At 32.2% G+C, this 16,201-nt stretch overlaps 1 protein-coding gene across 1 annotated transcript; it reads left to right on the top strand.

Moving 5' to 3' along the window:
• The first annotated feature begins 9,686 nt into the window (after positions 1–9,686).
• LOC122319130 (trichome differentiation protein GL1-like) lies at positions 9,687–11,430 on the top strand. The gene is made up of 3 exons (XM_043137049.1): positions 9,687–9,901; positions 10,013–10,142; positions 10,584–11,430. Exons 1-3 carry the CDS (start codon positions 9,766–9,768, stop codon positions 11,257–11,259), a joined length of 942 nt encoding a protein of 313 aa, XP_042992983.1. The 5' UTR covers positions 9,687–9,765; the 3' UTR covers positions 11,260–11,430.
• The last annotated feature ends 4,771 nt before the right edge of the window (positions 11,431–16,201 follow it).

Raw genomic sequence — 16,201 nt, 5'->3', positions numbered from 1 at the left:
ATACCTAAGGTTAAAGAGCCTAGATTGGTAAGTGATTATAGGCCAATTAGTTTGTGCAATGTTTTGTACAAACTAATTTCTAAAACAATTATCAACATATTTAAGAAAGTGTTGTCTTTGATTATTGAACCAACTCAGTGTGCCTTTTTACCTGGAAGACTCATTTAAGATAATATCATAGTAGCATATGAGTTGATTCACTCTATGAAAAGCAGGAGAAAGGGTGAAGTAGGGAACATGACAGTCAAATTAGACATGTCTAAAGCTTATGATCGTATAGAATGGGTGTTTTTGGAAGCTGTCATGAGGAAGCTTGGGTTTTGTGAGAGGTGGATCAATCTTATCATAAAGTGTGCCTCCTCAGTGACCTATTCAGTTTTAATCAATGGGCAGCCTGGTGAGAGAATTAGACTTTCAAGGAGTTTAAGACAGGGTGACCCATTATCATCCTATCTATTCATTTTGTGTGCTGAAGGACTCAGTTGCCTTCTTAACAGTGCTGAGAGGATGGGGAGTATAAGAGGGGTTCAAGTAGTGGCACGGGGTGGTATCTCTATAAATCATCTATTGTTCGCAGATGATTGTATACTGTTTGGTAGAGCATCAATTGAGGAATGGTACAGATTGCAAGGGATCCTAAAAGTATATAAGAAGGCCTTGGGGTAATTTCTAAACAAAGAAAAAACTTCTGTTTTCTTTAGCACCAATACCCCTTTGGCAATGAAGAACAGAATCCTTGCAGCAGGAGATTCAGTAGCTTGTGGAAGCTATGAGAGGTACCTTGGGTTACCAACTGTGGCAGGAAGATCAAAGTTTAATACCTTTAGAGTGTTGAAAGGAAAAATATGGCACAAAATAGCCAATTGGAAGAACAATTTCCTGTCACAAGCAAGAAAAGAAGTGATGATAAAAGCTGTATTGCAGGCAATTCCCACATATACTATGAGCGTGTTCAAGTTGCCCATAAAACTGTGCAATGAAATTAATAGCATGTTCTCGAAGTTCTGGTGGGGGAAATATCAAAGAAAGGGGGGATTCAGTGGAGAAAGTGGGAAAAAATGGCTGGACAGAAAGGGAATGGAGGTTTGGGATTTAGAGACTTGGGGTGTTTTAATCTAGCACTACTTGCTAAGCAAGGGTGGAGGCTCGGTCTCCTAACTCTATTGTTTCAGTAGTGTTTAGAGAGAAATATTTCAAGTACTCTAATTTTTGGGATGTAAAGGTTGGTTCTAAACCTTCTCTGATTTGGAAAAGCATCTGTTGGGCAAGGGAATTGATTAAAGAAGGGATGAGATGGAGGGTGGGGGATGGAAAAAAGATAAATATCTAGGGTCACAAATGGCTGAGAACTCCTTCTTCATACTTAGTTCGGTCTCCAATATCAGTTCTTAATGCTGATTCAAAAGTAGAAGAATTGTTGGGATAGAATAAGGGAGAATAAGCATTGCAGATCCTTAGTATACCCCTAAGTATAAGCAAGACAGAAGACAAGTTAATATGGGGATTAACAAAAAAATGGATTTTTACTGTGAGGAGTGCCTATTACTTGCAGTTAGATAGAAAAAGAAGAGATGGTGGGGAATCATTAGAGGAGAGAGAGGTTGATGCCAGATGGAGGGGAATATGGGACCTTGAGGTGCCTAATGTGGTCAAGCTTTTTCTGTGGAAGGCAACAAATAACTTGTTACCCACCATAATAAACCTGTACAAGAAAAAGACAGTAAAGGATTCTTATTGCCCCATATGCCTTAGAGAGGAAGAATCTGTAATACACATGCTTTGGGAGTGTCAAGCAGCAAATGATATTTAGGCCAACAGCTTGAGTGGGGTTCATAAGTGGAAAAGGGATGAAGGGGAGTTTTTGCAATTATGAGAAAAGCTGATAGAAGGAATTGATAAAGACAGGCTAGATGAAGTGTCAATCCAGATTAGAAAAGTATGGTTGAGAAGAAACACTTTTGTGTTTGAGAACAAATTCACTTGCTGGATAAGGTTGATATTATCTGCAACAGAGGTTTTAGAGGAATTTAAGGGAGCAAACAGAAGGCAAGATGTAGCAAATCAGCAGGGACACAAACCAAGCAATTTAGCAGGTTGGGTCAAGCCTATAGCAGAATTTGTAAAGGTGAATTGAGATGCTTCTACAGATTTTAAGAAGAGGAAAATGAGCATGGGGGTGATCATGAGAGATGAGAATGCAGATGTCTTACTAGTAGTTTGTGACAGCAGAAGAAATGTACAGTCAGCAGAGGTGGCAGAATGCCATGCATTATGGAAGGCATTGTAGGTATGCAGCGAACTCAATGTACAAAAAGTTATATTTGAAGGTGATGCAAAGACAACAATCGAGGCTGTGAAGAATACTGAAGAGAATTGGTCTGTTATAGGTTATTTAATTGAAGATATTAGAAATGTATAGACAAATAGAAAGGATTGGATTAAACAGTTTGACTATAAAGAAAGAAATATTGTGGCACATAATTTGGCTAAGGCTGCTTTGAATTTTGATGAGGAAATAATTTGGATAGAAGAGGTTCCAACTTGTATAGTTCATAGTTTGGAACAAGATAGAAGTTGTAAGCAATAATTTTTATTAATGAAAGTTAAGGTTATTTAAAAAAAAAAAAAAAAAACAAAGGAGTATCTGAGGATTTTTAGGGTTTGCTTACAATGCTAAGACTAGTCTTTATGTTATCAGGGTGTGGTACTGGCCCTTGCGGGTCTTTAGCTTTTTTTATAAGGACAATGCTACCTTCACCGACAAAGTTATAGAATATCTGCCGAATGTACAAACAAACTTTCAAATGCCTAGCTCGTTTTTGGACCAAGACCCGTACAAAAACTTCGGTGATTTTTTTTCCTCTTATTTTGTTTTTGCCGGTCTAACGAACTTTCAAGTTTCCCTGTTTCAGTAGTCGTTGAAATGGTCGCTTGGAAGAAAAATAATTGATGTGATTTACTATTTTATTTTTTTTAGTCTAATAATTGGTAGTTTGTTGAATTAAACTCAATTCATCTTTATTTACTCTATATATTTTTAACTTAAAATTTTAAATTCATTTCAATTTAAAAAAATTAAAAATTCATTTCAATAGAATTTACAATTCCACTCTTCCAAATGTAGTACTTAAAATTAAGATATCAAATTCCAAAGTATCGATGTGTGACCGCTCTAAGTAAAATTAAGATATCAACATCCATAGGCTTAAAAATAGAAAGAAAGATATCAAATTAAGATACCAAATTAAGATATGAGCTGTGCTAGTCTGTCACTCAGCAATGGTAGACTAGCACAATTTTGTATTTTTATTTTTATGTTTTTTTAATATATTTAAATATTTTTAAAAAATATATTAATATATTAAAAATTATTTTTTTAATCATTAAATAAAAAAATATTAAATTTGATGAGCAGTCATTTAGAATGATAATATTGGGGAGACATAGTAGATTTATTCTTAAGGTATATAGAATTTTAGAAAGTTAGACTCTCTTATACTTTATGGATAAAAGAAAACTTTCTATTTATAAGATAGTATATATAATAAATCTAGTAAAATATTTAAAATATTTACATAGTATATATAATTTGATTTGAAATAAAAATTTTACACATTTAAATATTATAAATTAAATCTTATCATTTAAATAAAATTAATAGTATACTCTAGATATTAATTTGAGAATACGATATCTCTTTAAAAATATAATTGTTTTTACATAGATTTTAAGTATAATCATTTAAAATAAATATATCTGATAGACTTTTAACTTTTAAAATATACAAATTTTTGCATATTCTTTTTTCAAAAATAGAATCTATTATTAATTAAAAAAATAATTTGAATCTCGAATTTACCTAAAATTTTCATATTTTAGAAAGAATAATATTAGTATGTTTTTTTTATCATTTATATTATTTACTAATTAAGGAAGTGATTATTAGTGTAATGATTTTTTTATTTTTTAAAAAATATTTAAATATGTTTAAAAAATACAACTTATACTAGAAAAGACACCAACTAAGCAAATTGAAATATCAAAATTACAAATATTACCATTACCTTTAGAAATGCAAACACAATCTATTTAATTCAAAGCAGAGAGGCACGTGAAAATGGGCCCTGTTACGTACGTGTGAGACAGTGTATTTTAATATAAAATAGGATAATGTTGGCCTTTCTTCCTGGCAGCCTTCGTGCAATCAGAGACCATCCTGCAAATATTGCTTAATAATGTTGTGTCAGTGGTACTGTTGAGTTGATATAAATATGATAAATGATATTCCTACGGAGGAAATATCACCGATAAAATCTATAGAGATATTCCTACAGAGGAAATATCACCGATAAAATCTATAGATTGTTAGTGTTTATATCAACCCAACAGTACTGCTTGCACAACATTATTACGCAATATTTGCAGATGGTCTCTGATTGCAGGAAGGCTGCCAGGAACTAGGAAGAACGGATAATGAAATCAAGAATTACTGGAACTCCTATATAGCAAAGAAGGCTAAAGATCAGTTCGCATCAATAAGGTCTGTTGAGATTATTGACAAAAAGGCAGACGTTAGAGCTGATCTTCGGGGTGGGGTGGCGCTGTCCTGTGGTGTCTGTCCGCAGCAGCAAGGGAAGGAATACGTCATTCGATTAAATCCAGACATGAAGAACGCGGCATTAACAGGACCTTTATCTGGCAACGGCTTAACCAAACCCAAGCTAGAACTATCAAAATCAAGAGTCGGGCAGCTGTCATCAACGTCCGGGGAAGTAGAAAACACGCCGACGAACTTCATTCTGGACTTTAGATCAGAGCAGTTTTGCAACATGCTTGATTACGATTTCGCGAAGCTCAATGACGCTAATATAAACGAGTTGAAAAACGCGATCGAAGGAGAAAGCGGCGGCATTATTCTTAATCCTCCATTATCGCAGGAAATTACGGAAAATAACGGCGGCTTTGGTAGTAGTAGCAGTGCTGCAGAAGGCGACCAACCTAATAATAATAATTATTATAATATGGTATCTGCTGCAGATTTATTCCAGCCATTGATTATTCCAGCCATTGTTTCTAGATTCAAATGATGGTTGGCAGCTTGGAGATGATATAGACATTTTGTTCTCCAACTAGCTAAATTGGTTACACCTAAATTGAACCTTTGTATCAGTTCATGTCTAAGATGTCATCCCATCTGCTTAACTAATAGCAGACTGGCCCTAAATAATTCTGTTTGGCATTTACAGGTGCTAGATTTGTGCAACTTCTTGGAAATCTACAAAATCATATGATTGATTTGACAAGCGGATTGGATATCTACTTCAAAAACAAAGCTTTTTAGCAAAAAATACCGTCCTCTACTTGAAATCAGTTCGTCAATGCAAGCAAGCAAGCAACATAACCTGGCCTCCTGCACCGCGATTTCTAGCATCAAAAAATAATAACTGTTTCGGTCAATTACATTAATAAAGTATATAAAAAATATATAAAAATAATTATATATATCAAATTTTTTATTTTTTTATGATTTGGTCTAGGGGTGGGCTTCGACTTCGTCGGAGAAAAATTTTCACTTCGACTCCGACTCTGAAATGATGTCGGAACTCCGATCGGAGTATTGTTGGGCTTCGGCCCACCTCCGACTCCGAAGGCCCATGCGAAATTCAAGATCCAACAACCTAATTGACTTTCAATTTAAAAAAAAATGATGTAAAAAAATAATAAAAAAACTTAAATACAAATGACATTGATTAAATTCCATACAGTCATACATTACAAAACTAAAAAGTAGTAAATTAGTAATTGAACATTGATAAAGTTTTGATTCTTGAAGTTGAAGCCAGTAGCCATTACCATTCGGAATTCGTTCTCATAAACTTTTATCTACAAAGTAATACATATGAAAATGTTTTTCAAAAATATAGTATGAATTATGAAATGGTCAATAATTTTTTAAATGATTTAAAAATAACAATATAGTACCTGAATAGCATCACTACAATATATGAACACAACTCCTCATCTATGTAACTTGTAATTCATCTGCAATTATTACTCATCCGCAACTATGCTAGGGTTCACAAGTATGTCTACAAAATCATAAAAATTAGAATTTTAATAATTAAAACATTACAAATATTTAAATTATCATTTAAAAGCATATAAAATATAAAGTTATCTGATTCAAGCCTATATCTCTCGGGATTAATGATATCTACTCCAATGGGCATTTCATATAGCCAATTTTGTGTGCAAATAAGGGCTTCCACAGTTGAAACTGACAATGAACTCCGATAAGCATCCAACACATGATCTTTAGTGCTAAACGCTGACTCAGATGCAACCGTAGTGATAAAAATAGCTAGCAGATCTCAAACTATCCAGAAAAGAATAGGAAACTTGGTAGAATGAAACTTTCAAAGTTAATAACTGAAAATAACGACGTCATTTTGTATTTGTTTTAATTTTAAAAAAGTCGGAAGTCGGAGTCGGAATTCGGAGCAACTCTCTACTCCGATTCCGACTCCGACTTTCGAACATTAACTCGAAACTATTCCGATTCTGATTTCGACTTTCGAAAATTCCGACTGTGTTAGAGTCTGAATCGGAGCGGAGTTCGGACGGAATCGAAAATATCGAAATTTTGCACGGCCCTAGTTTGTTCGAATGTTTTTTAATTATATAATTCCGATTTACTCCCCCCAAGAACTTACTTCCAAAATACCTCTGTTTTGAGTGAAGATGAATTGAAAATTTTCCAAACAAGTACCTAACAAAACTGTTGTTTTATCGGCTCTGGAGTTTAAACAAACTTTCAAGCGTCTAGCTCGTTTAAAGTTAGCTTGGACCAAGACTAGTACAGAAAGTTGGCTGATTTCTTTTTCCTTTTATTATGTTTTTACCAATCCAACAAACTTTCTAGTTTCAGTAGTTCGTTGAAATGTTCGCTTGGGAGAAAAATAATAAATCACCTAGGAAAGACAGATGTGTGCTTGCCATTATATCAAATTAAGATAGTTTTTTCAAACATTTATAGTAACGTTAGCTATATTTATATTTTTTTATAAGGACACTGTTATGGGGACCGATGTCCTTCTCTAGAATCAACTGATAAGTCCTCTTCAAAATTTGTTTTGTTTTTGTTTGTGTTTTTTTTTAGGTTTTTAAAAACATCTTTAAATATTTTTTTAACAAAAAAATACATAAATTCAATAACATTCACTAAAAACAAAATTTAAACAAAGGGTAAACTATCGGTCAATTATCGATTCAAATAGCATTATCATTTAAAAAAATCCATATTTATAAGCTAGGATGTAAATTGTTTATGTAGTATAATTTAATTTGAACTAAAAACTAAAAATTTAAATTTTATAAATTAAATTTTATTATTTAAATGATAATATGCTTTACATTCTTAAAAATAAAATAACTATTTTAAAAGTATAAAATTTTCACGTAGGTTGTAAATTTAATCATTTAAAATAAAAATGCACTGTACTTAGTACTTACAAATTTTTAAACCTAAAAAAATGTACTAGCACGAGGTTTCATCCTGTTTTTTGCCCTTCAATTAAAGGACGATTTCATTCAACAACAGTAACATAAAGTCATCTTTTATTTTTTTTAAATAGTAAAAATCAGTACACGATGGACTATACTACAACGTCATTGTTCATCAAAATGGTATCTGTCATAAATGCTTACTAAAGGGTAGGGCTGCTGTACATCGATGGTTCCACGTTGGTTTTGACATCGAATCGAGACACCACTGACTCTATCATGAACCAACACCATCGATCGAAACTGTGATTTTGAAAAGAAAAAATCAATCATATCAATCTCGACATGTATCAGTGTGGTCTTCAATTTACTGTCGGTATCTCCTGTAAAAAAGGAAGAACTGAAAATAAAAGAATCCGGATTGTGCCTCGTTTGCCATGAAAGAAGAAAAACATTGTAGAAAAGAATTGAGGTAGAAGATGACGCGAGGAAGAAGAAAGAAGAGTGAAGTGTTATTAATTCATTTTAAAATGACGGTGTTCTATTATATATATATTGGTAGGTTCCTATATATTTCACTAGATTGTCGATTGGTTCTTTTTTAGTTTCGGTGTCGGGCGGTCAGTTTCCCTTAAAGTAGAAGATTATTAATTTTAAAATCGACTAAATTTTTATGCTGATAACGTGTTATAAAATTAAAAATAATAATATTATAATATAGATAATGAAAAGAAGTTAAAAATACTGTTAGTTAGTTAGAATTTTTTATTTATAATAAAAATTATATATTTTATTTTATATAAGATGTATTTATTTATTTTATTTTTATATAGGATTAAATTTTATGAAATGGTTAAAATAATTTTTAAAAAAATGTTTAATACATAATAAATTAATATTATTTTATTAAATAAAAATATTAACACGTGCATATGTTTTTTTCAAATTTGTAGGCGGGGCATCCCCCCCCGCCCCAACGATGGCCACATATATAAAGTGAGTAAGACAGTAAGTCAGTATATTGTACAATGAAAGAGTGGCCGTACATATCGGTTTATGGCACATGGAGTAAGTCCGCTTTATGGCGGACATAAGTCTTTATGTCGTTTTCCAACACATGTTTAAACCATAAATATTATTTTTCCTCAAATAATTATCTCGGACATGAGACGTGTCCGTGGTTTCATAGTGTTCCTTAAGGTGTAGTTCTTTCAACAGAAGTGACTATAGCACCACTTCATTGTTAAATTAATAGTATCTAATCATAAACGCTTATTAAAGGCGGAGATTCATCGAACCACCACTTACTCTAACTAATAATACGGTTAATTAGACAAATAATATCTGTTACACTTTTTAACTTTTAAAATATACAGATTTTTTAATATTCTTTTTTTAAAAAATAGAATCTATTATTAGTTAAAAAAATAATTTGAATCTCAAATTTACCTAAAATTTTCATATTTTAGAAAGAATAATACAAGTATGGTTTTTTTTTTTTTTTTTGATCGTTTATATGTTAATTTTTTATTTATTAATTAAGAAAGTGGTTATTAATGTATTGATATTTTTTTATTTTTTAAAAATATTTAAATATGTTTAAAAAATACTTGAAAAAAAATATAATTTAGACTAGAAAAGATAACAAATAAGCAAATTGAAAAATAAAAAATACAAATTGAGAGAATATACTACCATTACTTTAGAAATGCAAACACGTATAATCTATTTAATTCAAAGTACAGGGGCACGGGAAAAATGCGCCCTGTTACGTACCTGTGAGACAGAGTGTAAACCACGTGGAGAATGAGATGTAAAATGTTCGATTAGTCAATTCAGTGTCCTTGGATACAACTTGCACGAGAATAAGTGGGGACACTGGACAGTGGGATGCCTCCGGCTTACCACTACAGTCATTCTTATTAGTTATTTCTTATCGAGTAAAAATAAAAAGAAAAACTTTGCTCGTCACCTCTATATAATACATATTTTTTTTAAAATTTTTAAATATTTTATTAAATACACTATATATGAATAATGAGGTAAAAGAATTCAAATAATTTAAAAGAAATAAAATAAAAAATATATATAATATATAATTTGCAAGAACCTGGGACGATAAAACAGTAAAACTCAAACAAGAAAGAAGGACACGCCCTTCTATAAAAGATCAGACACCTTCCCAAACATGTGGATCGTCTTGTGTCGCAACAAGAAACACCACGAAGTACGTACAAGGAAAAAAAACACACTGATCTTGAGATGGGCAGAAGTTCTCGAATCAGTTCGAAGGACGGACTAACCAAAGGAGCATGGTCTGCTCTCGAAGACGAAATCCTCGTAGATTATGTCAAAACCCATGGAGAAGGAAAATGGAGTAACCTTGCCAAACAAACAGGTACTTGAGAAGATCGATCCTAAAATTCCATGCATGAGTTCTTTAAAGTTCCAAGAATTCACCCACAACATATTATATATGTTTACCTTTGATGTATGGATGCTGGTGCAGGGCTCAAGAGATGTGGAAAGAGTTGCAGACTTCGTTGGATGAATTACCTTAGACCAGACATAAAGAGAGGGAACATTTCTGGAGACGAAGAAGAACTGATCATGAGGATGCACAAGCTGTTAGGCAACAGGTACTACTACTTTTGTAATTAATAGATTATACTTCCTAATTATAATCAGAAATATATTTCTAATAAATATTTATAGAACACTGCTGCAATCATTGAAATTTGGTCTTAAAGAAAGACCGGTAGTACTTGGTATGAGAAGAGTATTTCTTGGTACTTCGATATCATATCAGTAAAGGAGGTATTTTTGTCTGAAAAAAAAAAAAAAAGGAAAGACCGATAATTCAATTTTTTTTTTTTAAACTTCTTAAATATTAAAAAAAAAATCATAAAATCATAAAAAAAATACTTATTTAACTATTAAGAAAAGAAAAGAAAAAAAAAAACACTAACAATCTATAGCTAGATTTTATCGGTGATATTTCCTCAGGGGGAATATCATTTATCATATTTATATCAACCCAACAGTACTACTGACCCAACATTATTACGCAATATTTGCAGATGGTCTCTGATTGCAGGAAGGCTGCCAGGAAGAACGGATAATGAAATCAAGAATTACTGGAACTCCTATATAGCCAAGAAGGCTAAAGATCAGTTCCCATCAACAAGGTCTGTTGAGATTATTGACAAAAAGGCAGACGCTAGAGTTGATCTTCACGGTGGGGTGGCGCTGTCCTCTGGTGTCTGTCCGCAGCAGCAAGGGAAGGAAGACGTCATTCAATTAAATCCAGACATGAAGAACGCGGCAGTAACAGGACCTTTATCTGGCAACGGCTTAACCAAACCCAAGCTAGAACTATCAAAATCAAGAGTCGGGCAGCTGTCATCAACGTCCGGGGAAGTAGAAAACACGCCGACGAACTTCATTCTGGACTTTAGTTCAGAGGAGTTTTGCAACATGCTTGATTACGATTTCGCGAAGCTCAATGACGCTAATATAAACGAGTTGGAAAACGCGATCGAAGCAGAAAGCGGCGGCACTCTTCTTAATCCTCCATTATCGCAGGAAATTATGGAAAATAATGGCGGCTTTAGTAGCAGTGCTGCAGAAGGTGACCAACCTAATAATAATAATTCTAATATGGTTTCTGCTGCAGATTTATTCCAGCCATTGTTTCTAGATTCAAATGATGGTTGGCAGCTTGGAGACGATATAGACATTTTGTTCTCCAACTAGCTAAAGTTGGTTACACCTAAATTCAACCTTTGTATCAGTTCATGTCTAAGATATTATCCCATCTGCTTAACTAATAGCAGACTGGCCCCAAATAATTCTGTTTGGCATTTAAAGGTGCTAGATTTGTGCAACTTCTTGGAAATCTACAAAATAATATGATTGATTTGATAAGCGGATTGGATATCTACTTTAAAAACAAAGTTTTTTAGCAAAAAATACCTTCCTCTATTTGAAATCAGTTCGTCAATTCCTCTATTTGACGCCAGCGTTTATGTGGATTTAATTGTATTTAGCTATGACGTGCTTGTGAAGCAATAATCAAATAATTAATGTGTGGTTTGGGAAATGAATAATATTTACAGATGCTGGCAGTGAAAGCTGAAAGAAATAGAAAAACAAACATTTAACAATTGCAGCCTCGATTATTTCAGAATGAGATCCTTCTGACAATTGCTTGAAGGGTTGTTAATCAACCCTCAGCCCCTTCTAGAATATTAGATATATGCATTCTCCCCCACTTTCAGAAACTCTGCCAGGGCAGATTACATTGGGATCATTGTTGATGAACTATTTGCCTTAAATAGTTACATTGTCGTTACATTTTAGACTACAAGTGATTTTATTTTTTTGGTGGGATTATAGTGATAAAGATGAATAGAGGAGGCTAATTTAGATGGTTGTGGTGGGCAAAAATACTTATGGTAGCCCACAAATTATGCTTTTTGTGGCAGTTGAATCTGAGAGAGCATTCTTGAAAAAAAACCAGTATGTAAAGAAGGTTACACAACATTAAATGAGAGGTTGCGAAATGCCTCTCAACTCCATTATGTTGAAAATGGAAGCTTGAGGCATTATTACTAGGGTCTAGAGAACTTAGATATATCTTTACAACCTTATAGGACTATATTCAAGCTCCGAATTTTGGAAGATAAAAAGCAAACCTGTCTGTTATGAAGATGGTTTGGAATTTGGCCTTTACTTTTTGGCGGGCCCTTGGTCTTATTAGTCTCTAGGTCCTACTAATACTATTACTTCCCCATAGGCAAGTATATTCATGTTTTTTGAATGAGAAAGAGAAAATGATCCGTGAAGTGTTCTGTGGTAGGTATCTCGGATATAGTTGTAGGATTGCCCGTAAGGTAACAAGGGAAACAGCTCAAGGATAGTTTAATCAAAGAATAATATTGATATTTGATTACTCGTAAGTTGCATGTCCTCCTGATCCCACGACATGAGTATGGGAATCACTTATTGTCCAGATTTTCTTTTTTGATACTCCTGATAGTATCCTAGCTAATCGCCCAGTTCATTATGTAAAAGCATGTTTTTTATCAAGTGAAGTGGACTATACATCGTCAAGGGTAAAACTCAGATAACTAGACATATCATCCCTTCTTCACATGTTTGCATGCCCATATGGCTTAAAAAGGGTAGGTTTCTGGTTAGAAATGCAGTTCATAAAACATTTGCAGCTACTTTTGAGAATCTACGGCATACTCTCATGCATTTACATAGACTAGCAGAATGCCACGTGCAAGCCTGGATTGTCTGATATTTTGTTGAAGTCTACAATTATCAGTATTCCTCATTTAATTAGCACTCTTCAAAAGATAGAAACGTCGAACTTAAATTTGCCATGTGTGTTGCATTTCCACTTTGCAGCCATTAGATTCAGTTCATTGTAATAAAAAGGTTGCCATTCCCAAATGAATACAGTTTCTTCCATTGTTTTGATTTAATTTTGATTAACTGCTACTAAACAAACCGCAGGTTCAAAAATCTAATTTATACAAAATAAAAACCTTTTATTCATAGATCATAGAAATGAGGAATGTTTTTAGGGTTTGGTAGAGTGATGCCATAAAATCTTTTTTTAACAGTACAGGGTGTTCAACCCTTGGTCATAAAAAAAAAAAAAAAAAAAAAAAAAAAAAAAAAAAAAAGGAAAAACCCTTGGTCATATAGTTGACCAAGTATATTGGTTGTTATCTGATACGACCCAGGTTTAAGAATGAATAACGTTTTAAATTAGGAAGTCGACTTATAATATTCTAATGAACCTGTTCCGGGCAAACACTGAGTACAACAATATATTAACCATGTGGAAAGGAAAGTTGAAGGAAACTAATATCTTAAAATGTACATATTGGGCAGTATATCAGTAAGTTTATGGAAGCAATACAAATACATTTACCCTTGCTTGCTGTAAACGACGATACATATAACCAATGAGGCAGTTTTACAACTATTCTGGTTGTGAAGTTATCAGTTACCATTTAGACGCTGAAAAACTGATCCATTTCTACCCAAATGAGCCGCGTGAGTTATTTAAACTCATTGATTGTTGTTACTCTGTATTTATACTAATGGTTGTCCGACTACATCTTTTCTCTTTAGATATAGGCAAAAAGCTTGAGATTTGTCTATAACAGCTAGCTAAAAGGCACATAACATTTTCGCATTTTCTATATTTAAGGTACGTATCGTGGCAAGTTCCATACATCGGTGATTATTCCCGTTACAATAGTTGATGTTAATCATGGCATGGAAGTCATTATCCATGCTTATGTACTCACGTGGACTTTTTGGCTTGCAGATACCGTTGTCAGAACACCGCCAAGAAACACAATATCGACTGGTTGGCTAAACTTTAGCTACGTGGACCCTATTTGAGCTAATTTGCCACGTGCTCAATTCACTGACATTCCAACATGCATGGTTTACGTGCATACTTGACCATCACACATTCCTCACACTAACGCTAAATTGAGTCGATATATAGTCCCTGTGGGCGAATCTGTTCCGGTTCCAAGAGCGTCAAACGTTACATCGAAGAGATATGGATGCGGGCCCACTAAATGCATTGAGTTTGATAAGTTTAAAAAAGTTACACATATACTTTATTATTCACACAACCTTAACATGCCGTACTTTTTTTTAAAATTTTTATTATTTTTTCTTTTATCAAATCTTTAATATACAGATAATGAATAAAAGAACTTAATTAAATAAAAAAAATATTAAAAAATTAAAAAAAAAAATGATATGTGGAGATTAAGTAACATTGCTCGGCTTGTATATCTTAAACAATTTCACAAGTTTTCCCAATATGTTATTTCCTACTCTTCTATTCTAGGGAATCTATTAGGTCTCTTGAAGACGATCGAGGGTTTGATATACTCCACCATCGACGAGTTTCACTACAAGTCAACTCAATGAGGTTGATACTCTTTGAGGATTGCTAGGGTTTGCTTACAATGATAAGAATAGTCTTCGGTTTTTTTATAAGGCAATGCTACATTCACCGACAAAGACTAGCTCTTTTAAAGTTAGCTAGGACTAAGACTCGTACAGAAAGTCGGCTGATTTCTTTTTCCTTTTATTTTGTTTTTACCAGTCCAACAAACTTTCAAGTTTCAGTAGTTCGTTGAAATGTTCGCTTGGGAGAAAAATAATATATCACCTGGGAAAGACAGATGTGTGCCTACCATTATATCAAATTAAGATAGTTTTTTCAAACATTTATAATAACGTTAGATATACTTTTTCTTACAAGGATACTGCTATGGGGACCAATGTCCTTATCTATAATCAACTGATAAGTGCTTTTCAGTTTTTTTTTGCTTTTTTTAACATATTTAAATATTTTTTTAAATAAAAAATATATAAATTCAATAATATTCACTTAGAAAAAAAGTTTAAAACAAAAAGATAAACTATCGGTCAATTATCGATTCAAATAGCATTATCCTTTTTATATATAAAAAAAATCCCTATTTATAAGCTAGTATGTAAATTGTTTATATAGCATAATTTAATTTAAAATTTATTATTTAAATGATAATATACTTTACAAACTAGCTTGGAAATAAAATAACAATTTAAAAGTATAAATTTGTCACGTAGGTTGTAAATTTAATCATTTAAAATAAAAATGCACTGTGCTTAGTACTTACGCATTTTTAAACCTAAGAAAATGCATTAGCATGAGGTTTCATCTTGTTTTTTCCCCTTTAATTAACGGACGACTTCTTTCAACAACAGTAACATAAAGTCATCTTTTACTTTTTTTAAAATAATAAAAATGAGTACACGATGGACTATAGTACCACGTCATTGTTCATCAAAATAGTATCTGTCTTAGAGCATTCACATTGGCTTCATTAAAGTTATCTTCAAAATTTGATGAAAAGTACAAGTTTTCCATGAATCTAAAACCTTCCTATCCATAATCCCACATTGGATTAGCTATTGAATTCATCAAAATAATAATATAATATTATTTTTTTAATAATAATATATTTTTTTTTTCATTTTTAGCAATTAAACTAACTATAGGTACATTAATAATTTAATTTTATACTTGGGGCTGACCATAAATCTAAAACTGAAATGAAACTAAGGTTGGAGGGAAAAAAAAATGAGAGAGGAAAAATAAAGTACGATAGTTGGGAATTAAAATGTAGTAAAATAATTAGATGATGAGTGTATAGTAACCCTTCAAATTTGAAGGAAACTATATATTTATTGTAGCTCAAAACTCCCCATTTCTCATTTGATGAATCTAATGCAGCTTTAATTTACACATATTCATCATTTTATACATTTAGCTTGGCTTTTGATAAAGCCAATGCCAATGCTCTTAAATGCTTATTAAAGGCGGAGATTCATCGAACCACCATATACTCTAACTGATAATACGTTTAATTAGACAAATAATATCTGATACATTTTTAAAATATATAAATATATATTTTTTAAAAGAAAAAAAAAATTATTATTAAAAATTAATTTAAGAAAGAAAAATATTAATATGCCTCATAAATTTGTCTATTCATTTTAATCAACATGTATTTTAATTTATTATTATTATTATTATTACTTAATAATAAAAAAGTAAATATTAATATATTAATGTATTTTCTTATTTATTAAAAAATAT

This window comes from Carya illinoinensis, chromosome 8 (assembly GCF_018687715.1).
Source record: "Carya illinoinensis cultivar Pawnee chromosome 8, C.illinoinensisPawnee_v1, whole genome shotgun sequence".
In the NCBI taxonomy this organism is placed as follows: domain Eukaryota; kingdom Viridiplantae; phylum Streptophyta; class Magnoliopsida; order Fagales; family Juglandaceae; genus Carya; species Carya illinoinensis.
This window is presented reverse-complemented; position numbering and strand designations above follow the sequence as displayed.